Raw genomic sequence first — 26,604 nt, 5'->3', positions numbered from 1 at the left:
ACGCCGGTGGCTGCTGTGGCTCCGCCGCGCCGTCGGTCCTGGGCTGGGTGCGGGCGCGCGGCCGTGGCGGGTGTGGGGCCGGCGCTGGCGGCCGCGGTCAGGCCTCGGCGCAGAAGGAGAGGAGCTGCCGGCAGGAGCGGAGCGAGGGGCAGCCGGACACGGGGCTGGGCGGGCGCTACAAGGCAGGAGAGCGGGTGGGGAGGGGCTGGGGGCCGAGCCCCCCGCCTGTGCGGCAGCCCCCCGCTGTGCCCGGGGCCGTACCTGGGGGCGCAGGCCCTCGCCCAGCAGCTGCTCCACGCTCTGTGACCCCGACATGGGGACCGGGGCCGCCTGGCAGGGCCCTGCGGGGACAGAGAGCGGGGTGAGGGGCCGGGGCCGGGTGGGCGAGGGCCCCGCGGGCTCTGGGGGTATGGGCCCTACCTGCGGGACTGTGTGGGGTGCGGGGCCCAGCACGGCCGTGCCTCTGGGCTAGGGGGGCTGCGGTGCTCCCGGGGCCGAGCGCGGGCAGGCTCTGGGTGGTCGCCGCCCCCTTCCTCCGCACCGGGATCCTGCTGGGGCGGGCGGGGAGCCCCCCCGGGCTGCGGGGAACCGCACGGGGCTCCTGAGGGCGCGGCGGGCACCTCCGGGCCCCCTGCGGCACCGGCCCTGCCTTCCCCCGGGGGTGCAGCCAGGGCTCCTGCAGGCTCGGCGGCAGCGCAGGCGGCACCGCAGCGGCGCCAGCACCTACCCGGGCTGCTCCGGGGCTCTCCTGGCGTTCAGCTTCTTCGGGAGCACCTGCACGGGGAGAAAGGAGGAGAGGTCAGCGTCGGGGTGCTGGGGCTGGGCTGTGCGGGGGCACCGACCCCTCCCGGCACAGCCAGGGCGCAGTGGCTGTGCCGTTCCCCAGCCAGGTGTCCCTCGGTCCCCGGTGCTGCCCAGGCCCGGCCCTCGCCCGTGCTGGTGCCCGGCAGTACCTGCAGCAGCGTGGGGCCGTGCGTGGCCATCGGCTCCCCGCCGCCGTCGTGCCGCGCCTCCCATGGTCCGTGGCTGGTGCCCGTCACCGTCCCTGTCTGGGTGCTCGCCAGCAAGAACCCTGCGTGAGGAAGGAGAGAGCTCAGTGAGGGGCTGGCACCTGCAGCACCACATCCAAGTTGTCCTCTGCTACACCAGGGACCTCGGTGCTGGATCCCAGAGCCCTGTTTGGGGTGCAGCCAGCGGGGGCTGTGTGGGACCAGCCCCTGTGCCTGGCTGCTGCGTGGGGACACGGGCTGGCACGCAGGGACAAGGTCTGTGCCTGCGTCCTGCCTGGTGGTTAGGGTGTGCTGCTGTCCCCGAGGGGTGCTGCTGTCCCTGGGGCTTTCCATCCACCCCACAGCAGGGCCAGAGCCCCCTGTCCCCGCAGCTCACCCCTTACCCCTTGCCCAGCAGGAGCCCCCACGCTCAGCCTCAGCACCTCAGGCCCCAGGGCCTGCTCTCGGAGCACAGGGTGGCCTCCGGGGAAGCACAAAGGGCCCCCGGGAGGGGCAGGGAACAGGACCAGCCCCAGCCCCGCACAGCACAGCTCCTCGTGCAGGCCCGTGCCTCGGCATCCCCCTGCACAGCGGGGACGGGCAGTCCCGGTCTGCTCCCCACCAGCACCGGGCACTCGAGTCCTGCTCAGCCTCTGCTGCTGGAGGCGATGACACCTTCCTCCATGTGGCTCGGCGGGGTGCTGGCCTGCACGCAGCCCTGCTGGGCACTGTCCCCATCCTGCCGGGGTCGTGCCAGGGCTCTGTGCGGTGTGGAGCCGGGCAGCAGCCCCTGGCAGGCACCAGGCAGCACCAACCCTGCCGCACAGCCGCAGCCGAGCTGCTGGCTCCGTGCCGTGCTGGCTGCTCTTTGGGAGCCGAGCCAGGCTGGCGAGCTGCCCTCATGCCCAGCACGCCCGCGGGCTGCGAGCGCAGGAGGCGTGGGCCTGGGCCCGGCGCGCGGCGGGAGCTGCCCGAGCAGCTGCTGGAATGCCGGCGGGGGGAAGGCGACGGGCGGCACCCAGCACAGCATGGGGACGGCGCTGCTAATGGGAAACAGCACGCTGGAGCGAGAAGAAAGCAGCGCAGACACGGCCCCGGAGCCGCAAGGACAGGGCTGCGGCCGCAGACAAAGCCCTTGGCCCGCGCTAGATGTCAGCGGCCGTGATGGAGGAGGGTTGGTAATGAGAGCGAGCGCGTGGCAGCGGCTGTGAGCGTGCAGCGGCGGCAGCAGAGCGCAGAGCCCCGGGCAGCGGCGTGGGGAGCTCGCTCTGAACCAGGTGCCCGCGAGCTGCCACGCTTCCCTCCTTCCCCCTCCTGGCCCCAAGGGCGTGACGAGCTCTGAAGCAAGCGGCTGAAAAAAGGGCGATGGAGAGCAGGGTGAGGGAAGGCGAAGGCATGGCGGGCAGCATGCCGTGCACGAGCTAATCCCGTGCGTGCAAAAAAAACAACCCAACCTGACGGGTACACGGCCAGCAGAGGTGGCAGGAGCAGCAGGCGAGCACAGGGAGCACGAGCACGAGCACGAGCACGAGCACGAGCATGAGCATGAGCACGCCGTCTGTGAGATACCAGGAGAGCTGAGGGCTGCAGGAAGCAGCTGCACGTGCAGCCCCAGGAGATAAGGGCTGGGCCGTCCTTGGACTCCCCGGCCGAGCTGTCGGGAACCTGGGAAGAGGAAAGGGGCTTGCCCAGGGCACAGCATGGGACAATCGGGGGCACGCAGGGAATTGGGGCAAGCTGTGAACGAGCAGACCCTGCGGCAGGCAGGAGCCTGCAGGGTGAGCCACTGGCTCCGTGAGGCTGAGGGAGTTTGGGGAGCACAGAGACCCCTCCTGCATGGGGGCTCAGGCGGGCAGTGACAGCGCTTGGCCGTGAGCTCGGAGGAAGCAGCTGGGGAAGGGATGAGCCTGGTGCCGGTTGGGGCCAGCGGGGCAGGACGTCCTCCGTGTCCCCTGCGTGCTGACCCCACATCCCGTGCAGGGTGGCAGTGTCTGTCCCCTTCCGCACAGCAGCAGCAGCGTGAGCAGGAAGGGGCAGGAGGGGATGTGCCGGGGCAGCCTCCTGTCCTGTGCCACCGCAGCACATCACGGCACATCACGGCACACCACGGCACACCACAGACCACCACCTGGCTGGATCTGAGCATCCCCGTTTCCGTTTCCCGGCTGCCCAGGAAGGAAGAGCGGGTGGGAGCATCCCGGTGCTGCCAGGGGACAGGGCAGGGTGGTGATGTGGAGGGCAGGAGGCGAGGGGCTGGCACGGCAGAGCTGTGGGGTCGCACATCAGCAGGTGGAGCCGCCCGGCAAACCCACACAAACACCAAAGCTCTGCTGGCACAACCGCGGGCAGCACCGTGTTAAGGGGTGCCCCGGTGCCACCAGGACGCAGCAGGGACACCCCCGGTCGAGCTGCCACTGGGGTCCCTGTCCCAAGAGCGGCGCAGCCGGGACCCCACCAGCTTCCCCTGCCATTGTGTTGGCGTCCGCAGCCCGTGCTGCCAGCTCCAGCGGTCTGGCTTCCCCTGCCGGGGAGCGTGGCTGGGGAGGCACAACAACGCCGCTCCCTCCCGTGCCCGCCCAGCCCCACGGCCTCAGCGAGCGGACGGCTCCCGCAGGCTCCGTGTGGACAGCGCGTGCCCGGCAGAAGGAACAGACGCTACAACGTGCCCGGGGGAACATGAACCTTTTATTTCCTCCCCGCCACGTTCTCGCAGCAGGGGAGAAACGGTCGCTACAGAGCGCTGGGAAGCACACACAGAGGACGAAGCAACGCGCGCCACGCAGGCGGAGCACGAGGAGCCGACGGGCAGAGCAGCACCACATCGGTGCCCCGCCACCACACCACACAGCCGCAGTCACGCCGCAGTCACACCGGCCGCCCCCTGCCCCGCGGCACCGAGGACGCCCGCTCGTGCCGGAGCCTTTGGGTGCACGGTGCCCTCCGGGGCCAGGAGCCCTGCGGCAGCCCAGGGCTCGCTGCCAAGCCCCGTCTGCCACATGCCGCCGCCGCGGCCAGCAGCTCGGGGCACCGCAGCTTCACCGGACACCACCCAGCACCCTGCCACGGCCCTGCCCGCAGCGAGGGGCGCTGTGATCGCACTGCTTTGCCACCCCAGAGCGCGGTGCAGCTGATGCAGGGCTGCATCTGTGCCTCCAAGCGGTGTGGGTGGCTTGGTGCTGCCAGGCAGCCCCTGGGGCAGGAGTCACCGCTCGCTCAGCGCCCAGCGAGCTGCCACAGCTCAGCCCCGCGGCGCCCACAAGAGTTGTGCCGTGACAGAGCCACACACCACAACCGGCTGCGCCTCAGCAGGTGCCTGGGAAGGAGAAAGGCACTTTGGTGTCACCCCACGGGCCTAGGGAGCAATTTGGGTGCCGGAGGCCACAGGTTTTCCGCGCTGGCCTCTCCAGAAAGCACTGTGCTCTGCGCCCCGCACAGCGAGCTGGTCAGCCCGGGGCTGCTGGCACAGAGCAGACTTGTGCCAGGCAGCCCGCGGCGAGCACCGTCCCTCTGACCTGCTGCGGCAGAAGCAGGGGCTGCAGAGCGGGTGGGGGGGAGCTCGGCCGGGCCCCGCAGCCCCCCCAGCCGACGACATCAGGGGTCTCGCTGTGCCGTGTCTGTCCTGACCCAGGTGCAGCCGCTCCGCTGGGGCCGGAGCGCTGAGCTGCACCCTGCGTCCAGGGCCCTTCCGAGGGGACGGGGCGGCCGGTCACACGCACTTCTTCCACTCAAAACCACTTTTGTTACGTCAAAGCACACAGTTACGCCGGCGCCGAGCTCTCCTCAGGGCTGCGGCTTCGCACAGCAGCTCGACAGGCACTGGACCACGTGCGCGAGAGGCCCCCAGCCCAGCTTACCTCTGACCGGCGCCGGGGCTCTCGCGCCGCCCGTCTGCGGGCCCTGGCCGTCCGCGGCTGTGGCGCAGGGCCGGCTGCAGCCGAAGGAGAAGCTGGGCGAGGCTTTGATCTGGGGCGAGTCCTGCTGGCTGCTGCCGCTCCCGCTGGTGCCGTTGCTGAAGCTGCGTGCGCGGGACAGGGCGTTATCCGAGGCCGAGGTCGGGAGCACTCTGCGAGGGGAGAAGCGGCAGCGTCAGCCCCCGGCCAGCGATGGCACAGGCATCGAGCGGGGGCCGATCCTGCCGCTTCGGATGCCCCATCTGGGGGTGCTGAGGGCAGCGACACTGCCCCTGTCCCCAGGCAGAGCTGAGCACCGCACACACGTTGCAGCCTCGGGGCAGCAGCAGCACATTGCAGTCCCAAGTCCCTCACCCCAACCCCAAATCTGCCTGCACCACTGCCTGGCCGGGCTGGGGTGAGCGCAGAGGAGAAGCAGAAGAGGCGCTGGCCCTCTGCGGGCTGGGATCGCTGCCCAGGTTACCGGGCTGGTAACCTCCTGTCCCCCCCTACCCACCGAGGGCACCGAACTCTCTGCAGGTCACACAACTCCACGGGGGCGAGCACCAACCCCTGCCAAGTGGGGCAGCCAACAAGCTGCAGTCACTCGCTCTGTGCACACCCATCTGGCCTGACCGGGTCTCTCCCACAGCCCCGAACACCGCCAGGCCCTTACGTGGTGCTCCTGGGGGGGCTGCGGGCGCCTCTCCTCCGCGCGCAGCCGGCGGCGCCCCTGGTGCCACGCACGTGCTTCAGCATCCAGGCCCGCAGGTTGCTGAGGCAGCTGTGCTCCGACAGGACGATGCGTGGCCACGGGTTGCACTCTGCCATGTCCAGCGCTGCCACGGCCAGGGCTCTCCCGACCTGCCGGGGCGAGAGGCAGCCCGTGAAAAGCAGCCGAAGAACCCAGCCCCAACAGCCCCAGAGCTCGTTTCAGGCCCCAGCAGGCTCCCCACCAGGACGAGTGTTCCCACAGGTCCTCAGTGTGTGCGTGGGGCAAGGTGGGTGCCCATGGCCATAGGGACCTGCTGCCCACCACTGCTGCTCCCAGCAGTGCAGGGAGCCTCGGTGCTCGCAGCCAGGGCAGGCGGCTGCTGCGGGGTCTGCACCTTCCTCACGGAGGCAGGGAAGCACAAAGAGGGGGGGACGGGGACTTGGTGGTGCAGGTGGGCAGGACCACGCCGCGCGGGGCTCGCCGTTACCTGCTCGAAGAGCTCCACGGTGTACTTGGAGGGGAAGGCGGGGGGCGGCGGGGGGCTGGCGCGCCCGTTGTCGTGGCAGGCCACCGGGATGCTGTTCACCGAGCGCCCCGTGTTGTAGTTGCACTCCAGTGTGTAGCTGTGGAGCAGAGGGGAGCCCGCCTCAGCCCACGCCTGCCCGAGGGCAGCCGTGCAGCCGGTGCCTCCCAGCAGTGGGTGCGGGCACAGCACACGCCCGGGCACCACGTCCCTGCCCAGTGCCCCGGCACCGAGGCTGCTGAGAGGGGCTCCCGGTGCCAGCCGGTGCATGCGCTGCAATTCCTCATCTATGGAGGTGGGAGCAAATAAAGAAAAGCAGCTGGCCCTGCTGAGGACAGGGGGAGCCTGGCGTGCAGCACGGGACCAGGGCAGCGGGCTGAAACTGAAGGCAGAGAAAGGAGCCGTGAGGGGGCTGGGGCAGGCAGCGATCTCTGAGCAGAGCCCAAGGAGTGAAGGCAGCGGCTGCTCCCCGACACGCTGCAGCCAGCAGGGACAGCCCAAGGGCTGCCTTGCCGGGGTCAAGCAACCACCAGCAGGTTCCCTTCAGCTGTCCTGGGGTTTGCAGCCACTGCTGGTGAGCTCACACTGAGGACGGGACAGCAGAGGTAGCAGGCAGCACATCACCCAAAGGAGCCGGGCCCCGCGCTGCGCTGGCTTTGAGGGGCACAGGAGCAGGGCTGAGGCCATCGCCTGGTCCCTGGGCTGAGCCACAGGTGACCAAGGGGCTGTGCCTGTGGAGCGCTGGCAGCAGCGCTGAGCAGGGTGCTGAGGGCATGAGGCTGGGGGCAAATGGGGGAGAGAGGGGACGGCCACAGACCGTGCACGGAGCCAGGGCGCCTGCAGACACACGTGGGGCAAGGCGGCGTCTGGGCAGTTCGGAAACAGGCACCAGGAGTGGGGGTAACGAGCACAGAGCTGGGAATCCTCCGGGGAAAGCCCAGAACTGCAAAGCTGGAACCTGGTGGGAAGGGCGGTGGGACAGCACTGCCTGCGGGGTGGGAGCCCTGCCACGGGCTGCTGCTGGCAGAAGGCTCACCCCAAACAGGCTGTCTGCGTGGTCGAGGCACAGTGACCATCTCCAGGCCCTGCAGGGCGACCCGCAGCCCTGCCGGCTGGCCCAGGGCTACCAGGCTGGCTGCACACAGCCTGGGGGATGGAGCCGCAGCAGTGTCAGCCCTGCCCGATAATGACAACAAAAACCACCCGACCAGTGAGCAACTGAGGGCACACCACCCCCGGCTGGGTACGGGCAGAGCACACGGGCACCCAAGGCAGCAGCACGCCACGCAGCCTCCTGCACAGTGCTGGCGTTGTAACGCGGGCAGGGAGAGCACCTCGGCTGTGCCCGGGTAACGGGACCTCTCTGAGGGCTTCTCACCTTGCCTTACGAGCCATTCTGACCCCTTCAGGGGTCTGCTTGGGATGCAGCCCTGGGAGGAGGGGCGCAGGAGAGCAGATCCATTCCGAGCAGCCCCCAGATGCAGGGGGCAAAGGTGGCAGGAGGGGGGGAAGGACAGGGAGCTGCTGGCGAAACTCGGGGACAGGAAGGGCACAAGAGGTGACAGAAGGGATCTGCAGAGGGGGCTTGGGAAGCCAAGACCTGCGTGGAGATGAGTGTGGTGAGGGACGTGAGGGGCATGTGGGGTCTGCAGGGACAGGGCGAGGCCACAGGCTGGAGCAGGATGTCCCCGGGGCAGGCAGCACGGGGCAGCACGGGTTCCACTGGCAGGCTGCAGGTGTGAGGCTGGGGCTGGTGATCCCCAGTGGGTCCTGGCGGCCAGGGGAGGCTCTGGGAACCACGAGGAATCGAGTGCAAGGCAAACGAGCCCTGGGCTCCAGCAAACGCCCCTGCGGCAGTTCTTCCTCCTTCCACCTGTTCCTTGGGGTCTGCATTGAAAACACGCAGTGACGGGGGCCCCTTCCTCCACAGCTCGTCCATTTGCTGTCCTGTTGTGCTCTTTGGTTGGAGCTTTGACTTCTCTCCCCTCTCAGCATTTGCAGGGTGTGAACAAAGACGATGCCTTCAGAGACAGATGATGAATGCCTGCAGGGGCTCTGGGTTGCTCTGTGCTCTGCTGCATGGTGCTACGGGTGCAAGAAACGTACCCGTACTGTGTGCTCGGAAGTGATGAGAAGAACCACGAGATGCCCACGGAACACCGCCACTATCCCCAGCAAATCACGGGCTCCTCCAGGTTTCGGAGGGTGCTGGGGAGAACCTGCAGGGCACAGGTATGTGCAGGTGGACAGGCCCCAGGGGGATGCAGCTGGGTCGCTACGAGGACTGGTTAGCTGGGGGGAGGGAGGGAGGGTCTGTCCTGACACTCAGACACAGCGGGAGAGCAGCTGGGCCCACAGGGAACCCATGACAGAGCGCTGCTGAATGAGCAGGGGGAGGGGGAATCTCTGCCTGGAGATGGGTGCAGGGCAGAAAACCACCCCAAAGGGAGGAGAATCCAGCGGGGATCCCCTCAGAACCCTCAATGTCCTGAGGTGCCACAGACACGGGTGCCGCGTCCTCTTAAACTCCCCAGGTCACTGCTGGAAGGGGCCGGGGGATCCCTGACGGGCAGAGAAAGGCAAACGTTGGATCTGTCAGGAAAGGCCGGGACAACCGGCACCTCGCTGCTGGGTGCTCGGACCTGGGGAGCTGCTGGGGGCCGTCAGCAGCACCCCCTGCACGAGGTGATCCTCAGCATCAGCGCGGGTACTGCCGCAGGGCTCGTTTCGGCTGGAGCAGCGTGCTGCCCTGGCTCTGGAGCAGCGTGCTGCCTTGGCTCTCCCTGCAGCCACACAGCTGCTGGGCCAGACACAGCAACAGCTGAGGAGAGGGGGAGGAGCAGGGATGAGAACAGAACCGCGGCCCCTGCTGTCCCAGTGCAGCCCAAGCCAGCGGTGAAGCCGCTCTCAGAAAGCAGCTGCGCAGAGGGCAGCAACTCCCCGGGGAAGTCCAGGGCTGCCAGAGGCCCGGAGCTGCTTCCACACCTCCTCGACCCACAGATTCCTGGGGAACGGGGAATCTGCCGAGGACGTGTCGCACGCCTGCCTCCGTGGTGTCGTCCCTCAGCGTCTGCTACAGGCCCCTGCTGCGGACAGGGGCACGGCGGGCTCGCTCTGCTCCGGCCATCTCTGTGCTCCCAGCAACCACAACACAAACAGTCCAAAAATATCGCATTGAGGTCGAAAAGAGGCACTTGGCTGCCACAGATGAAAAGAATGTCCTCAGTTTGCATACCACAGCAGTCTTGTGTGTGAGAGCTGGGGAAGGTGAGCCCTTTACAACCACACCAGTTTTGCTGACAGCTAAACACACACACACACATCTGGGAAAGACAACTGCGGAAAGCAGCAAACGAGCAGCACCACCACAGCCAAGCCAAGAACCAGAATGGCTCCGGGAGGGGCACAAAGGAAGGGGAGGCACGAGAGAAAGAGGAGCGAGGCTGCGGGCAGGGCAGAGCCCACGGGTCAGGAGGGCGGCAGCACCTTGCAGGCCGCCCCCAGCTCCCTCCCGCACGACGCCAAGCTCACATTCCTCTTGGCCTGCACAGCCCCTGGTAGCCAAGCAGGGCGCAGCCGGCACCACACACACAGCCCCAGCCCTCCCCGACACCCCACGGGGCCGGCTCCTCCCGGCACGGCCGGTACCGAGCGCGGCAGCGCCGCTCTGCCCACCTGTGGATGATGCCCAAGGCTTTGTAGATGGCCACTCGCCCGCTGCCCTCCTTCGACTGCCCGTCCCGCTTGTCTTTGGCGTACATGTTCTTCTCCGAGAAGTTACAGCCCGTGAAGTCAAAGTGAGGTGAGTTCAAGGAGATGAGCTTAGGGAACAGCATGTTCTCCACCTGCGGCACAGGGGACAGGAGGTGATGCTGGGGGAGCCCCGGGCCGCTCACCCCTTACGGCAGAGGGGCAGCTCCCGTCCTCCCCACACCAAGGCCCCGTGCCGGGCTGGCAGCGGGGAGCAAACCCCGGCATGCCCCAGAGGCAGGGAGGGCAGCCAGGGGAGGAGGAACGGCGAGGGGGGCCCCGGGTCCCCGTCCTGCCCTCACCTGATCGTTTTCATCACTGAAGCTGTTGCCGTACATGAAGCAGCCGCGCTTGGAGGCGTGCCCGTGGAGGTCGATGTAGTATGCCAGCCCGCTGTGCTGGGGCAGGATGGTTTCGGGGAGAGGCGTTGTCCTCTTGGCTTCCTCCTCGGGGGGCTCGGCGGAGCAGCTGGCAGGGAGGATCAGCTCCAGCGCGGCGGGCGGGGGCTCCTGAGGCGGGCTGCGGCGCGTGCCGGCGCTCCAGGCGCTGGGCGAGTTGCGGAGGTTGTTGGCTTTCTCCAGCTCCGACAGGGCTGCCTCGGGGCACGGGGCGCTGCCGCGGACGGAGTGGTTGGAAGATTTGGTGCTGAGCAAGCTGGTGCTGAGAGGCGAGACGTACGTCCTCCAGTCGGGGGAGCCCGGCAGGACGCGGCTGTGCACGTGGTGGTAGAGGAGGACGGCTTTGGCCCCGTACACGGCAGGGTGCAGCTCGGCATCGGGGTTGAGGTACTGGCGGTTCAGGTTTACCCCGCGCGAGTCGGTTCTGCGGAGAGCAGAGGGAACGTCAGGCTCTGGGTGCGGCCCCGGAGCTGCACCCCGTTAGTTTTCTGCTAAATTAATGAGATGAGGCAGGGAAGAGGAGCCCACACAGCCCCTGGCGATGCTGCAGCCGCATCCGGGCCGTGTCCCTGCCCGCTGCCAGCCGCGGGGCCAGGCCGCCCGCTGCACTCACCGGTAGTGGCCTCGCGCCACCCCGTCCGGGTTGAGCATGGGAATGAGCTTGAAGACAAACATCCGCCGCAGCATCTGGGCACGGGGGTCCTCCTCGCGCAGGATGAAGTCCAGGAAGCCGTTGAAGACAAAGCTGGACGGCGTCTCCCCGGGGTGCACCCGGCTGCTCAGGAAGAACACCTGGGGGAAGCAGAGGGGCTGAGGCCAAGGCGCCCTGCCAGGGCTCGGCTGAGGGGCCGGAGGTGGCCGGGCATCAGGCAGAGCCCGGGCTCTGCAGGGCACAGCTCCGCACCACGCGCTGCAACCCCACAGCTTTGGGTGGGTTCTGTGCCCAGTGCCTCTGCCACGTCCTGCCTGGAACGAGGTGGGGTACCCCTGCCTGGGACCGAAGGGGCAGAACCCCACAGACCCCATCGAGGAAAACCAGAACTCGTGTGGCCGAGAAGCGGAGCAGTGGCAGAGCGCCAGGGAGAAGCCCTGAACTGTCCCGCAGCAGGGAACGAGCTAATTGCAAAGACAACACAGAACACGTCCTGACGAGCTCTTCCCCTGGAGGCAGCTTCCCATCGAGGGCTGCGGCTGTGTGAGCGCAGGGTGAGCTCCCCGCCCCTCCCTCGCAGGCAGGACTCGTGCCTAGCAGGGGCTGATGCTCCAGCACAGGGAGCGTTCCCCGTGGCCTCACAGAGCGGCAGTAATACCAGGAGGACAGAACAGAACTCCTGCAACGGGAGGCGCTCAGCTTCTGCCCGCAGGAACACTCGTGTGGTGCTGCCAGCAGAGAGACTGCAGGGCTAAATGACGGGAATGCACTGGGGGCTCCCAGAGGTGCCCTGCTGCCGTGCTCCCGTGCCCCCGTGCAGGATCTCGGGCTCTACCTGCTCCCTGCTCTCCCACCCGCAGGACGTGACGCCCCCCAGAGGGGCAGGGCAGCACCAGGAGCCAGCACCCCACCCACCAGCACAGCCACTCACCCTCTTCCCCGCAAAGCGGCGCGGCCGCGGCGTGGCAGTGTCCGGGAAGAGCTTGTCCAGGCGGGGCTCCCGCTTCTCCTGCATGCCGTGGCAGGAGGTGACCGTCAGCAGGTCAACGCGCAGCTTGTCCAGGGAGTGGCACAGCAGCTCCCGGTGGTAATAGACGGAGTCCAGGGGGCTGCGGGGAGAGGAGACGCTCGGGGAGCCCTCGGGCAGGGGGAGGCTCCCGGCCCCACAGCAGCAGCCCCTCTGGAGCCGTGCCCCTCGGGGAGCTGCCTGCTGAGCTCGTCGCTGCCCGCTCCCCTCACCCCCGCCACGACAAGGAGGGCACCCAGGGAGCCACCCGCTGGGACCCGGAGTCACCCAGGCCCTGGGGTCTCACTGCTGGGATGCCCCCGGCTGGGGGAGCCCTGGGGGAGCACCCCTGCGGTCGGACCCGCCGCAGACACAGCTCGGGCCAGCAGCACAGGGGTTGGTGGGGAGGCAGAAGGGGTCTGGCAGTCCTCGAGGGCCCTGCTTGGGGTCACTCTGTGTCCCCAGGCCATGGGGGGGGGCAGGCAAACAGCCAGAGCAGCGCAGTGTGCGCCGGGACTGGCAGGAAGGAGCCCCCAGGACACTGAGTGCAATGGAACCACACAGTGCAGTCACTGCTCACTGCCACCTCGCTGTGCTCACGGCTCCGAGGGCTGGGTGCAAGCCCCCTGAGCTGCTGCATCGATGAGCAGGATTCGGGCTGCGGAATCACCACCAAAGCCTTGCTGAGGGACTGCCAGGTTGTGAAATTCTGACAGTTCTCCATCACGTGTCAGGTGAGAACCAGCACCTCCCACGCAGCCCTCAGTCTCTGTGCTCCTTGCAACCCAGGCCCTGAGCCTCGGGGATTCCTCCAGAAGTGGCTGCAGGGCAGAACCACCTGCAGGCACCCGAAACCACCTCTGTCCTCCCCCCACCTGGGCTCTGTGTTCAGCCCTGGCTTGCAAGGAGAAGTTCTGGAGATCAGGGGAACTTCCCGGCACCCAAAGAGCCGGGTGCTAAGGCTGCCTCCTGGCAGTGAGGTCCTGTTTCTAGCAGGGTTGTAAAGGAAGGGAGCAGCAGACCCGAGACGCCCCGACAGAAAGGAAGCAAGGTCACGGCTACAGAGCACTTGGGCCTCTGCGAGCCCCTTCTCTCCACACAAGGAAGCAGTTCTGCTGCAGCCCCTCTTTGGCACAACAATCCGAGCTCAGCCACGCCAAGGGGATCCAGCCTCAAGCTGCCAGGCTGGCCGCAAGCCCCCTCCCCTCTCTGGAAGCGCATGCGGGGGGACCCTGCCGGGAGGGGCGAGCACCACACGGGTACCGGGAGAGCAGCGGGACCCCGGCGCCAGCCCGGGCAGCTGCTGCCCTGCAGGCTGGGCCACAGCCACCCCCACCCGGGGGGCAGAGGGGGCGGCCGCGGTGCGCACCTGCTGGGAGACATGTGCTGGCACTCCTCAAAGCGGCTGTCCAGCTGCGCCAGCATCTCCTGGCACTCTGTGTAGGAGAAGGGGTAGCAGAAGGCAAAGTAGGTGGTGGTGCCGCGGTGCTCCAGGAAGCGGTGCACGAAGGACAGCACAAACTGGGTCTCCACCATCTGGGAGAGACACAAAGCAGAGGCTGAGCGGCCAGCGCGAGCGGCAGGCGGGCAGAGGCCATGCAGAGCCAGCGGCAGGCACCCCGCAGCCCCCCGCATGCTGGGGGGGTCCGGCAGCACAGCCCCCCCCCCCCCGGCCGAGGTCACAGCCATGATCTGGGTGGTCCCAGACCGTGTTTGTTTGCGTCCCTGAAAGGCCAAGCTGCTTCCTACAAAGTCTGGGATTTCCCTGCCCACCTGCCTCCTGCGCCACGTACTCAGGTTCTCATTCTGCCTTGCTGTGAGAGCCCTTTCCTTGGGAAAAGCTCTCCGGGGAACCCAGAGGGCTCGTTTTGGTGCTTGTGCTCACCTGCCAGTGCTCAAAGAGCAGAGAACTGCCCCGTTCTGGGCTGCGTGGCAAAGCCAATGAGTGCTACAGAGCTCAGCAGGACATTGTGCCTCTCCCTGGAGCTGGCACGGAGCACACCGAGCCTCCTCCTCTGTGTTAGGGGATGTGAGGCTCCCTCAGCACCCTGCGGGGCAGGGGTGTGCTGGTGAGGGTCACAGCGGTGTGCTTGGAGCAAAGACAGCCCAGAGCACCAGCAAGAGATCGTCCTGCAAGCACCCCCTGCCACGACTGGAGACAGAATGTACCGGGAAGAGCAAACTCCCTCCAGCAGCACGTTCGAGGCCCAAGCACCTCAGGGGGCTGTGCCAGCCGACCTGCTGCTGTCCCTGCTCCTACTGGGTTCAGCTCCAGGGCTTCCCAACCACCCCTGGGTGCCGCACGGCTTCCCTTCCCTCACGGGGGGGCAGCTCCACACCTCCCGGCCCACAGAGCAGGGAAACGGCCGGGAACGGCCCGGGGAGCAGCGCAGCGCCGGCCTGTCCCAGCCCTGTCCCAGGCCCACACCAGCCCCGTGCCCGTCCCCGCGCACCTCGAAGCTGGGCCGCTGCCGGATGCGCTCCCAGCGGGGCCGGCCGGGCAGGGTGCGCACGAAGGGGGCCATGCCCTGCGAGTACAGCCGGCTCTGCTTGTTCATGTTGAGGATGTGCAGCTTGATCAGCTTCCCGGGGGCGCCGCCGCGCACGCTGAAGTAGAACCAGGACCTGGCGGGGCCGTGAGCACGGCGGGGCGGTGAGCACGGCGGGGCCTGCCGCCCAGCCCCCCCCCCCCGGCCCCTCCCGGCCCCTCCCGGTACCTGTTGCCGTTCTCGTACTCGGTGCGGGCGCAGTCGGGCCGCGTCCAGACGTTGAACTCGTAGTCGGCGGGCGGCAGCGCGTCCCCCCGCGGCGGCTCCACCTGCTCCACGCGCGCCAGGTTGCCCGAGTCGAAGCGGGAGCTGAAGAGCAGCCCCCCGCACCGCACCTCCATGGCCGCCCGCCGCCCGCATCGCCCCGCGCGGCCGCCTCGCAACAGCAACGCGCCCGCCCATTGGCCCGCCGCCCCCCCAGCACCGCGCCCGCCCGTTGGACGGCGCCTCGGCAACGGGCCGCGCGTGGCCCCGCCCGCCCCGGGACGGACACGCCCCCTTGTGGCCACGCCCCTTGTTTGGACACGCCCCCGTTGCTGGCCACGCCCCCCGCTCCCCAGGTTCGGCGGCGGGCTGGGAACACGTGCGGGGGTGGGCACGTGGGGGGGGGGGGGCACACATGGGGGGAGCACACGGCCAGGGGTGTGCATGGCTGAGCAGCACAGGGGTGTGTGTACGGGGTGTATGTACGGGGTGTGTGTGTGTGTTCATGTGTACAGGTGTGCACGGACACGTGTGTGAGCACATGGGTGTGGGGGATGAGCATGGCCAGGGATGTGCACGGGTACGTGTGCATGTACAGCGGTGTGCACACGTGTACATGGATGTGTTCATGTATATATGCACAAACCCTCACAGCTCACACACAGCTCCCCACACACCCCCAGGCCCCTGTGCACACACACACACACCAGCACACCCTGCACGTTGGTGCACACACACACAGAGGTATCACAGCTGCACCCACGTGCACACCCACACATACATGTACATGTACATGCACAGCCAGACATGTGCATACACACCAGCCCACAGGCACAGCCACACACACAGCACACACGGTTATCCCCGTGCACACTCATACACACACCCACAGCCCCACAGGCACAGCCACACAGGGGCAGTGCCACAACCCCAGGATGTCAGCACCGATCCCACCGCCTCAGCCCCCCCAGGTCCCCTAGGGCTGCCCAGGGACCTGCAGGCTGAGGTGGGGGCAGTGGTGACCCCAGGGGGCAGGGGGACACCCGGGACCCCCTGTGACCACAAGCCCCTTCCCAGCCCTGCTGGGGCAGCAGCAGGCAGCATCCACCTGTCTGTCCGTCCGTCTGTCTGCCCACCCTCCCATGCCCCCTGTGCAATAGAGGTGACAGGAGGCAGCAGGAGGACCCAGGCGCTTCATTGCCCCCCCGTGGGCAGCAGCCGAGTGCTGGCCCCGGTGAGACCCAGGACAGGGAAGTGGTCGGGGGGTGTGGGGGGGCAAAACTGATTCTGAGGGCGAGCACAGCCCCGCACCAAGGCCCCCCAGCGCCGTGCAGCCCGAGGGCCCCAGGGCCCCGCGGTGGCTCCAGCACGGCCCCAGGCTCGGGCAGCAGCTCAGTGTCCGGAGATCATGGCCGAGGCCCAGTTTGTGACAGCCAGGGTCGTGTTCTGCAGGTACGCCCACGAGGAGTAGGTGAGGCTGCTCAGCTGTGCTCTCAGGCAGTCCCACGACACCTCGCCGCTGCAAGAGCGAGGGGCAGGGGTTAGGGGGGGACACACGGGCACCAAACCCCCTCCCCCAGCTCCCCCCGAGGGCAGCACCCACGTGCGGGGGGCACGCGGAGGTGCAGTTCCATGGGGGTGATGCTGACACGCAGCCAGCTGGGGGACCCCCGCGGCACCACCCCAGGGCTCTGGGCACCAGCACCCCCTTCCCTCAGGGCCCAGCTCACTGCGGGACCCCCGCCAGCCCCCCCAGGGGGGAATTCTCCCCATAACACAGTCCCAGCACCTCGCTGCCCCCCGTGCAGCCGCAGTCCCGGCGGTACTCACTGGCAGGCATCCAGGCAGTGCTCCCAGCCCCGCTGCAGGGCGGCGGCGCCGTGCTCCAGCAGGGGCAGCAGGCAGCTCCGCAGCAGGAAGAGCAGCAGCTCCCTGACGCACTCGGCGAAGTGCAGGACGGCCTCGGGCACCCGGGACTGGAGCTGTGGGGCCAGGAGCAGGATGGGGTTGGAGAGCTGCGGCGGGCACCTGGCAGCACTGGGCACGGAGATCACTCCTGACCCCCATGCGCCCTGCCAGGGGCTGCCCCTGGCCGCTGGGTGATGCCCATGTTCTCTGGCATTGCCCTGCCCCACGCTCCCTGCATTGGGCCATGCACAACACGCCCGGGGACACGTCTGTGCTGCTGGCTCCATGCAGGGGCTGAGGCCACCTCCCTCCTACCCGGCTCCCAGGGCAATAACGAATGGCTCTGGGGCTTCTCCCCACTCAGCCCTGATGCTGCTGGGCTGAGGACTGGGCTAACTGGGGAGATGTGGGACGTGGGCGTCCGCACCCGCTGCTCGCTTCCCACCCAGCACCTCGCAGGACCCCGTCCCCTCGCTGGGGACCCCGTCCCCGTGCCCTCCTCCCGCGGTGCTCCCCCTCAGCTCCCGTCCTCACCCATTCCAGCAGCCAGGGCAGGTGGTCCCGGGCCCAGGAGAGGTGCGAGGAGCACAGCTCGGAGACGCGCAGCGCCAGCTCTGCCGTCTTCGCCCAGAGCAGCTGCAGAGCGGGCTGCAGGACGGCAGCCCCCCGGGAGCAGCAGGCAGGCAGGGTGCTCTCCAACCACCTGCGGGAGAGCGGAGGCTGAGGCAGCGCCGGCTGCGCCGGCACCAACAGCAAGGCCACGGGAGCACACGTGTACCTGGAGACTGCTGCCACAGCCAGGGGAACGGGAGAACTCAAGGGCTGAGCTGAAAAGCACTTCCAGGAGCACCTGGGGAACGCTTCCCAAGCAAAAAGGGCTCCCTACAGAAATCACCTGGTGCTGCATTAGCAACTTCTCACCCCCTCAGGCGCACGCGCTGCTGCTTGACCGAGTGCCACTGACCTGTACCCCTCCAGGGAGTAGTGGGACGCCTTGTGCCAGGCTTGCTGCGAGGCAGACAGGATGCCGGAGGAGCGGAGCACGCGAGCAGAAGTGGAGGCTGCAAGAGGAGGGAGCAGCCCCTGAGCAGCGTGTCGGCGGGGCTGCAGGCCTCAGGAAGCTGCCTGCAGGGCTCAAAAGCTGCCGGGGGCTGCCCCCCTTTGGTCCCCAGGAGGCTTCCCTGGGCCACACAGCTCAAACTTCCCCAGGAAGTGTTGGGACGTGCCCAGAGCTGACAAATGGGCCAGGAGCTCCCGGGCCCAGAGGAGCCCAGGCTAAGGCAGCCCCGGGGAATACAGCCCGGGAGGCGGCGGGCAGGGCTGGGGACGTGTCGCCTGCACGGTGACGTGCCCCTGGGACACGGGCTGGCAGCTGAAGGCAGCGGCACGGGCTCGGGACGCAGGGGAGGCCGTGGGGGCCTGGCTCAGAGCGGGGTGTGCAGGGTGATGGCAGCAGGGCGACCACTGCTTCGGGGCGTGGGTCACCTCCTGGGTCACCTCCTCCTGGCAGAGCCCAGCGAGGGGCGGCGCGGGCCCTACCCTGCAGCGAGCCGTGCGTCCGGACGTCGTGCAGGAGGAAGCCGACGGCGAAGACCAGGCCGATGAGGAGCAGCCGGGACCAGGGGAAGCCACCGCCCTTCATCTTCTGCAGCAGCACCTGGGGGACACCAGCAGGGACCCCGTCACCTCGCTGCTCCCGAGCCTGGCAGCTCCGGCAGCAAAGGACGCCCTCCGTGGGGAAGCCCCGGCAGCCCCCAGGCTGTAGGGTGAGCTTTGGGCTCCTGCACTGCAGGACTTTGGCCCCGTGTGTTCCTCTGCCACCTCCTCACCCCACTTTGCGCCCACCCCCTGCACAGAGCTTTTCTTGGGGGTGCTTTTGCTGCCACAAAACCAGCGCCACAGCAGCTGGCAGGGACCAGCACCGCCTGTCCCCGTGTGTCCCGTGGGTGCTCTGGGGACCGCAGCTCAGCCCCGAGCACCGGCAGCAGGGAGCAGCCAGCCCCCGCCCGGCACCGGGAGCCGAGCCCCGCGCTCACCTTGCAGGCGGCATCGCACGCTGCCACGTCCTGCTCGCTGCCCGGCCCCCGCGCTGCCAGCTCCTCGTTCGTCACCTTGAAGGAGCGAACCGTCTCCTGCAGGGACTGCCGCACCTGGGGGCAGGAGCTGTGCTGCGGAGGGGCGGCGTGGCACCGAGCACCCGGTGCCCACAGCCCATCCCGGCGGGACCCCAGCAGGGGCACGGGACCACCCCCGGCCGCCCGCCCTTACCTTCCTGCTGCCGTTGTCCCAGGACTCCAGCAGGTGGTTCAGGAGCAAGCTGCAGGGTGGGGGGAAACGTGGGCTCAGTCAGCACCCCGAGGAGCAGCGCGGTGCTGCCGGGGCAGGGCTGGATGGCCGGGGTGCAGCCAGCAGCGGGGCGCACAGCCCATGGTGCCATGGCCCAGTGACCAGAGCCACCGGGGAGCCCAGCCTGCAGGGGCATGGTGGCCCCAGAGAGGGGCCAGTGGTCACAGTGGCCGTGCCTCACAGCCCGCGCTCCACTTGGCCCTGCACCTGGAGCAGGGCACTGCAGGAAACACGGCCCAACAGCCCCGGGCGGCTGTGCCGTGAGCCCCGCAGCTCCCACACAGCAGCCTTGGCAGGTTGGGCAGGGGGCAACAGGCTGCTGGCTGGGACTGCCCAGCTCACCAACGACTTCCCAAGGCAGGCTGGCATCGTGCAGCAGCATCCCTGCCCGCGGGAACCCGGCACCCTGCAGCCAGCCTGGTGTGGGCATGAGGAGGCTCCGACCCCACTCAGCCGGCCGCAGGCACCCACCTGGACTGGGCGAGGTGCTTGGTGTAGAGCTGCCTCCAGACGCTGAAGCTCAGCGGGTCCACGCTCAGACACTGGCTCATGGAGGCGAGGAGCTGGAAGGAGCACGGCACCCAGCTGCCCTCACGCTGCCGCGGGACGCGCCGTGCCCGAGCGCCCGCTCCCAGCCTCGGGGACCCCGGGGCAACACGGCCCCGGCAGCGCAGCCCCCGCGCCCCCCGCCCCGACCCCCGCTCACCTCCTTGCGCATGGCGGGCGGGCAGCTCGGCGTGGCGCGGGACAGGAAGGAGGGGAAGTAGGTGTGCAGCGTCGCCTCCGGCCTCGCGCCCAGCGCCAGCACCTTCAGGCGCGGGTAGAGCCGCCGCAGCTGCTCCTGCAGGCTGGGGACAGGCACAGCCTGCGGACACCGCCCTGCCACGGGGACACCACCGTCCCCATCCCCACCACGGCCCTGCCACGTGTGCCCGGGAGGTAACCAGCCCGCGAGGCTCCACAGCCCTCAGCAATCTGACAGCTGAGCACGTAAGGAGGCTGGGGAGCACGAGGGAGCACAGCGCAGCGCAGCGCAGCGTTCCCATCTCGCCCCTTCTGCTTTTGGTTCACTGAACAGCCCCGGGAGCACGCGAAATGCCTGCTGAGTGCTGCTGAGGCACGGAAGGTTGGGTGAGGGCAGCCTGCCTGAGCACTGCATCCCCCCCCATGTGCAGCCTGCGGCCCCTCCTGTCCTCATCCCGCTGGCATTTCCCCACCACGCTTGCTCGGAGCGCTGCTGCCTGTGCCCCTGCCTCCCCCGGGGATGCTGCGTGCCCCCCACAGCCCCACAAAGCCCCCACAGATCAGCCAAGCAAAGGGCTGGGGGCACTGCCCCACACTGCAGAGCCCCGCACACTGCCACATGCCCCCGGGGCGGCACAGCCCTACCTGGGCGACAGCGAGTTGTTGGGCATGAAGGCGAAGTCCAGGAGGGGGAAGAAGTCCTTGGGTCCGATCATACCGAAGCCTTTGGTCAGGTTTGGGTGCACCCTGCAAGGCGTTGGGGAGCGCTGTGGTGGGTGCCAGCCGTGCCGTGCCGGCAGCTCCGTCCGTCCCCCCCCAGCCTCCCCCCACTGTGCTGGTTCACGTCTCACTGGGAGCGCAGCTCAAGCAGGCGGCGCTGCCCAGCTGCCAAAATTGCCTCCCCATGGCCCGCTGCAGCCACGGGGAGAGAAGGAGGCGGCTCCCTGGCATGGTGCAGGCGCAGCTGACGGAGCCCCTGCCCTGTCCCCGTGGCCGGGGGGGCTTTCAGCTTCCCGCAGCACCCCCCTAATAGTGGGGCTCCCCCAGCCATGGACTCGCTGGCAAAGTACACAGGGAAAATGGTTTTGTGGGCTTCACTTGCAGTGCCCAGAAGGCAGGGAGGTGTTTGTACTCGCTGCTGGTCTTAGACACCTGCAGCAGGCACGGGCGGTAAATGCAGCTCAGTCGGAGAAGAGAACCGTGGTTGGGTTACAGAAAATTGCTTAAGCAGCGGTTCAGAAGGACCAGGAGGAGCTGCTGCACCTCCTGCCCTGCCCTGCAGGAGGCTCTGGCTGCGGCTCTGCTGCACCTCTGTGGCCGGAGACCTCGAGGTGCCCACGCTGGACAAGGCTGCAGGGGCTCGGGACACCAGCCCTGGTCCTGGAACAGCCCCAGGCCCCTGACCCACAGCACGGCCACGCTGCCAGCACCACGGCACGGCACGGCACCACCCCGCGGGGACGGGCAGCTCACAGCCACCCGGTGCCGGGAGGTCCCTGGGGAGGACAGGCTCTGCTCTGCGCCCCTCACTGCTCCTCTCACTGCTCCTCTCACTGCGCTGCTTCTCACACGCAGCACGTGCACACACACGAAGGCACCAGGGCCGCCTGGGCAGGCTCTGCCCTTGCCGAGACGAAGCCGAGGTTACTCACATCAGCAGCCGGTCCAGGTAGGCAACAGCGTACGGGGAGAGCGCCTTGATCCCGAGCACCGGGAGCATGACTCCGAGCCACACTGCGGAACAGAGAGGCCATCAGCACGCAGGGACGAGCCCCCCCGCAGCACCCCTGGGTGCTAGGCATGGGCAAGCTGCTCCCACCAGCACCCAGCTCCTCACGTGGCAGAGGAGGACTGCAGCCCCAGCACTGCAGCTGCATTAAAACCCAGGGCAGGGCCACAGCCCCGCGCTGACCGCCCGGCTCCTGACTGCAGGACAGCCCCCGGGAGCAGCAGCACCTCACAGGGGCACGGTCCTGATGGAGAGCGGGGCCCAGCGGCACCCCCTGCCCTGGCACCAGGGCCCAGCACGAGAGCCCAGCCCAATCCTCCGGGATAAACGGGCTGCTGGCCGAGCAGCAATAAGCCACTTCTCAGTGTTTGGAGCAGTGACATCGTATAGCTCTGTGTGTTTACTCGTCTATAAACACACTCCAGCACACAGCCCTCCCGCTGCTGCGGCGGCAGCTAATGTTTAACATATATGGTTACGAAACGGGGGCAGGCACAGGGCTTAACGAGCTTAATGGGAGCGATCCCAGACCCCAGACAGCAAACTGTGCAGTGCTGGGGACGCCGCGCGGCATCCCACCAGCACCACGTGCTGTCACTGCAGCAGCTGCCTGCGGCACGTCCCCACACCCTGACCTCGAGCCGTCGCCCACGCACCGCCTGCGGCTGCCCCGGGACCCTGCCCCCGTCCTGGAGCCCCCGTCACAGCACGCCACAGCTCTGGACACGCAGGCTCCCCGCACTCTCACCTCTCAGGCCTTCAGCGAGGTCGGTGAAGCCGGCTTGCCCCAGCGCCCAGAGGATGGTCAGGCACTTGGCCGGCCTGTTCTGGTGGGACCGCAGCAGCTCCAGGTACTGCGGGGAGCAAGGGGCAGCCGCTCAGTGGGATGTCCGTCCGTCTGTCTGTCCATCTCACTGTGGCACCCAGCGGGCGGCTCTGAGCCACGGCTCCTCCATCGGGGTGCCAGAGGCCCCCACCAGATGAACACGGTGCCAGCAGGCTCGTGGCTGCCAGAGCCTGGGGACCCGCAGAAGTGGCACAGGCTACGGGTGGCAGAGCCTCCAGCACCCACCCGCTCGGAAGGAGGGGGCACCAAAACCTCTCGTTCTGGCCCCATAATGTCTGCGCAGAGCCCAGCAGACGCAGCCCGCTCCCTGCCAGGGATGGCTACGTGTGGAGCATGGGCAGGGGTCAGAGCCTTGGAGGCCAGCGGGACGCCAGCACCCCGAGGGGCACCAGTGCTGCGGGGGGGCACAGGGTGGGCTCCTGCATGTGCTGAGTGCGCCAAGCACGGGAGCTCCATGTGCAGGGCAATGCAGAGAGCTCCCAGGGCACCTGCAATGCGTGCCTGCTAATTACTCAGGCCCAGAAACACTGCGGGTGCGGGCAGGACCCTCCGTGAGGACAGAGGGGCCGGGCGCTGCTCCGGCTGCAGCCCAGCACCAGCACACACCCACACACCCTGCTCACCTTGCCCAGGTTCGCGGTGGCGATTTTGGGCCTGTCCAGCAGCACCGCCTGGATGCAGATCCTGTACCCGTGCAGGGACTCCCCTGGAAGAGCAGAGAGGGACGCGCTCAGACACGGCCACGCACGGGCACCCGGCCCAGCACCTCCCCGAGGGCACGCGGGCAGGCTGCCCGTCTCGCCCCACGCAGGGGAACTCTGCTCCTGGCACAGGCAGCCAGCAGAGGAAGCGTTCTCACGGTCAGAAACCTCCCACCTGGGGTCTTGTCCAGCTCCTGCAGCATGGTGTAGATGCAGTGGTCGAAGAAGAGCTCCAGCACGCTGGAAGACTTTCCCAGCAGGGATTTGATGATGTTCCTCAGCTCTTTGTTCACAAGACAGTACGGGTAATCTGAAGGCAACGCAGAGCAAGGAGCAAGTCAGCGAGCGCTGGCGCAGCCGCGGTGCAAACCCTGCCCAGCAGGCACAGGGCAGCACCTCCAGGCCCAGGAGTGCCTCCCGCAATTATCCCGCAGTGCTCAGCACCAAGTGCCCTCTGTTACACGTCGGTGCTGCAGGGTACAGGCAGCTTCTGAGAAGGGAACCCCGCTCTCCCTCCTGCTGTCCCCCCCAGCGATGCGTGCTCCCAAGCATGGGCAGAGCAGGAGGCTCCGTGAGAGGCATGGGGGTACCCGCGAGCAGACGGCTCGGTGCCGTGCCACTGCACACAGCCTGGGGGGCCCTATGCTGAAGGGAGGCCCGGGGAAAGTTTCTAACTTGCCAGCTACACAGATGACTTCAGTGTTCTTGGCAGTCAGAGAAAAGTCAAATTAGAGGTATCACAAAAATCAGCCAAACACAAACCCTATAAAATATGTCAAATTAAGATCACAGTCCCGTGTTACCTAAGCACCTACTAAAGGCAGTTCTGGGGGGGAAAAAACAAGCAGCCCCAAGAAAGCCCCGAGCATCTCAACTGGCAGTGAATGAGCACAGACTTTGGGGCAGGCTCAGCCCTGTCCATCTCAGATGAAAACAGATTTTTCCTTTAGATTTCCAGTGACTGTTCCGCCCTGTCCACCCTGATGCTTCTAAAACCCATCTCTGATGCCAGCTGTCCTTTAACCTTTACTCTTTAAGAGCCCGTACACCACACAGGCTGCAAAGTGGGAGCCCCGGCGCTTCCTGCAGCACCAACAGAAGCACGGAGCAGGCAGTGCCCCCCAGGCCACCCCCCCCATGTCCCCGCGGTGCCACCAGGCACAGCAGGCGGGTGCCACTAACCATGGGCATGCTGGCTGAGCGTGGGGTCGCTCTTGGGCGCCTGCAGCTTGTAGTTGAGGTAGCCGGCCAGGTCCTTCACCCAGACGGAGGGGTTCTCGGGGAACATGCTCTGGCTCTTGTCCAGCTCCTTCTGCAGGTCCGCCACGTCGAGCTGCGGATGACAGAGGTCCCCTGAGACACGCAGACCCCAGCAGGGGAAGAGAGGAGCTGGTTCTGGTGCACCAGGGAGCGTGGGGCCGAGGCGCTGCCCTCCCTGCCCTGAGACCACTGGCCTCGTTCCGTTTCTTAATAGTAACAAAGGCTCCTGAGGAACAGAAACCATGTTGGAAGTTGTGCTCACTGCCTGTCCTCACAGCTGCACTGGGTTCCCCTTTCTGCCCTTGGGCACCCACCGGCTCCACAGCTGCAGGGGCTGGGCTGCACCGAGCCCCACTCGGCCAGCGGCCCCCACAACAAGCCCTGGCCATGAGCAGCGCGCTCCTCGCCTTCCTCCTGCCATGTTACTGCCACAGAACGTGCCCATCATCTGCTCCTGCCCTCAGCCAGCCAGCCCCCATCTACCTGAACCTCAAGGAGCTCAGGAGCTGCAGCAAGACTTCGACAGCTGCTCACCATTTTGCACCCAGCCTGACATTTGTCAGCTGCAGTCACCGGGCACTATTAGATCTGAGCCGGAAAGCCTTTTGTTGTGTGCTTCTTTAAGCAACTACTTTGAAGAGAAGAATAAAAAACAAAAAAATAGCTGCTGCTGTGTCAAAAAAACAAACGTAACCAGCAGCAGAGCTGAGGGGGCAGCAGTCCCATGAGGGCCCAGCAGCACTGGGGGCTGGGATGCTTCCAGCCCCGGGCTGCTCTGGTTGAGGAGCATCCTCCAGGGCCCGCAGCCCTGACACGCGTTGGGTTGGGGGGCTCCGACGTGTGCCCGGGGGCAGGGGCTGAACGGGGACCGGGACTCGCGTTGGGCACAAGCAGGGCCCGGGCTCCGGGTTACGGCCGGGAGCTGGGAGCCCCGCAGCCGTGGGAGCGAGGATTTTGGGGGTTTCCCTGCGGAACCCGCCCGTGCCCGGCGCCACGAGGAGCGGCGGGACCGAGACGGAGACGGAGCCGGACGGGTTCTGCAGAGCCGCTGCCGCCAGACGGGGGGGGCGGGAGCGTCCCGGGGGCAGGGCAGGGGCCGGGGCCGGGGCTCCCGGCAGACAGGGAGGGGGCGCGGGCACGAACCAGAAATTCCCCCCCGGCCGCCCCGACCGCGCGGCCCTCGGAGAGCGGCACCGGGGGCGGGGAGGCCCCAGGGCACCCCCAGCGGGACCCCTCGGGGCCGCATCCCCCGGGGCGCCCCCACCCCCAGCACCTCCCGGCCGCCCGGTGCCTCCATCCCGGTACCGCCCCGGGGCTGTGCGGGGGTCCCGGGGGGGCACTCACCGCTCTCAGCGCTTCCTCCAGCGAGCGGAACCGGCCGGGCTTGGGGCCGCCGTCGGCCGCCGCCTTCCTGCCGCTCCTCCCGCCCTGCTGCCGCCGCGCCGCCTGCTCGGCCGCCGCCTCCCGGCCCGGCCTCTTCGCCGCCTTCTCCGGGCCCGGCTCGGGGCCGCCGCCAGCTGCGCCCCCGGGAGCTGCGGGGGGAGCGCGGGGACGGTGAGAGCGCGACGGGACCCCGGGACCCCGGCCCCGCGCCCCCGCGCCCCCCGCCGCAGCCCCGCACTCACGGGCCGGGGCCGGCACCCGCCCGGCGTTGGCCTCCCCCGCGGCGCGGCGGCCGCCGGAGCCCCCCGCGGGGCGGCGCCCCCTGCGCACCACCTCCCAGCGCCCGCCGCCCGCCGCCGCCATCGCCGGACCCGGACCCGGAGCCCAGGGGCGGGGCGGGGCGCGCTCAGTGGCTGCCCGCAGGAACACGTGCACCGCCAGGCGGCTGCCACGTCTCCGCCCCGCCCCTCCGGCAACGTCACGGCCACGCCCCCCGCTGGGAACGCCCCCACGGGGACAGGCCCACAGCTGGGAGGGGCGGGGAGCGAGCGGACTGGAGGCGGGGCTTTGGTGTGGGAGGCGTGTCCATGCAGATCAGGGAACCCGCCGCATGCCGGGACCAAGCCCACGCCACGCGGGGCGCCCCTTGAGCCCCCCGTGGGCGCGGAGCGGGCTCGGGGCGTGGGCGCTCGTTGGGGCGGGGAGGGGTGTTTGGGAGGGCCCGGGGTGGGCTCGTGGGGCTGGTGTCCGTGTGCTGGGGGTGCGTGCGCTGTGGTGGGTGCGGGTGGTCGGGGAGGCGGGGGCATACTTACCTGGCAGGGGAGACACCATGATCAGGCAGGTGGTTTTCCCAGGGCGAGGCTCATCCCCTGCACTCCGGGTGTGCTGACCCCTGCGATTTCCCCAAATGCGGGAAACTCGACTGCATAATTTGTGGTAGTGGGGGACTGCGTTCGCGCTCTCCCCTGGTTCTGCGGTGCAAAGACAGAGCTGCTGTCGGGGCGTTCCCT

At 68.3% G+C, this 26,604-nt stretch overlaps 2 protein-coding genes and 1 non-coding gene across 3 annotated transcripts; 1 reads left to right on the top strand and 2 right to left on the bottom strand.

The window, feature by feature from the left end:
• Nucleotides 1-723: 723 nt before the first annotated feature.
• AGBL5 (ATP/GTP binding protein like 5) lies at nucleotides 724-14,813 on the bottom strand. Its single transcript, XM_032184539.1, has 12 exons — nucleotides 14,641-14,813; nucleotides 14,377-14,548; nucleotides 13,293-13,459; nucleotides 11,849-12,026; nucleotides 10,879-11,057; nucleotides 10,170-10,689; nucleotides 9,793-9,962; nucleotides 6,082-6,217; nucleotides 5,556-5,743; nucleotides 4,844-5,052; nucleotides 954-1,072; nucleotides 724-774 (listed from the first exon to the last, which is right to left on the bottom strand). Exons 1-12 carry the CDS (start codon nucleotides 14,811-14,813, stop codon nucleotides 724-726), a joined length of 2,262 nt encoding a protein of 753 aa, XP_032040430.1.
• A 1,042-nt stretch (nucleotides 14,814-15,855) lies between these two features.
• On the bottom strand, nucleotides 15,856-25,957 carry TMEM214 (transmembrane protein 214). The gene is made up of 17 exons (XM_032184538.1): nucleotides 25,837-25,957; nucleotides 25,556-25,743; nucleotides 24,134-24,284; nucleotides 23,127-23,261; nucleotides 22,874-22,956; nucleotides 22,152-22,257; nucleotides 21,327-21,408; nucleotides 20,320-20,421; nucleotides 19,637-19,778; nucleotides 19,402-19,493; nucleotides 18,853-18,901; nucleotides 18,621-18,734; nucleotides 18,124-18,241; nucleotides 17,549-17,645; nucleotides 17,119-17,287; nucleotides 16,507-16,658; nucleotides 15,856-16,195 (listed from the first exon to the last, which is right to left on the bottom strand). The coding sequence occupies exons 1-17, from the start codon at nucleotides 25,955-25,957 to the stop codon at nucleotides 16,069-16,071; spliced, it is 2,028 nt and encodes a 675-aa protein (XP_032040429.1). The 3' UTR covers nucleotides 15,856-16,068.
• Nucleotides 25,958-26,398: 441 nt separating this feature from the next.
• LOC116488381 lies at nucleotides 26,399-26,562 on the top strand. Its single transcript, XR_004253169.1, has one exon. It is a non-coding gene; the product is annotated as a U1 spliceosomal RNA (small nuclear RNA).
• The last annotated feature ends 42 nt before the right edge of the window (nucleotides 26,563-26,604 follow it).

This window comes from Aythya fuligula, chromosome 3 (genome assembly GCF_009819795.1).
Source record: "Aythya fuligula isolate bAytFul2 chromosome 3, bAytFul2.pri, whole genome shotgun sequence".
Taxonomy (NCBI): domain Eukaryota; kingdom Metazoa; phylum Chordata; class Aves; order Anseriformes; family Anatidae; genus Aythya; species Aythya fuligula.
The sequence above is the reverse complement of the archived record's forward strand: the minus strand, read 5'-3'. Positions and strand labels throughout refer to the sequence as shown.

Excerpts from the sequence above, each read along its gene's own strand:
- AGBL5 (XM_032184539.1), bottom strand. The coding sequence starts at position 14,813 with ATGGAGGTGCGGTGCGGGGGGCTGCTCTTCAGCTCCCGCTTCGACTCG. Across the intron at positions 12,027-13,292 it reads CAGCACATGTCTCCCAGCAG|CCCCCTGGACTCCGTCTATT; the intron begins GTGCGCACCGCG and ends CTCTCCCCGCAG. Across the intron at positions 11,058-11,848 it reads GCCGCTTTGCGGGGAAGAGG|GTGTTCTTCCTGAGCAGCCG; the intron begins GTGAGTGGCTGT and ends TGCTTCCCCCAG.
- TMEM214 (XM_032184538.1), bottom strand. The coding sequence starts at position 25,957 with ATGGCGGCGGCGGGCGGCGGGCGCTGGGAGGTGGTGCGCAGGGGGCGC. Across the intron at positions 21,409-22,151 it reads CCTCGCTGAAGGCCTGAGAG|TGTGGCTCGGAGTCATGCTC; the intron begins GTGAGAGTGCGG and ends TCTGTTCCGCAG. Across the intron at positions 18,735-18,852 it reads GGGACAACGGCAGCAGGAAG|GTGCGGCAGTCCCTGCAGGA; the intron begins GTAAGGGCGGGC and ends TCCTGCCCCCAG.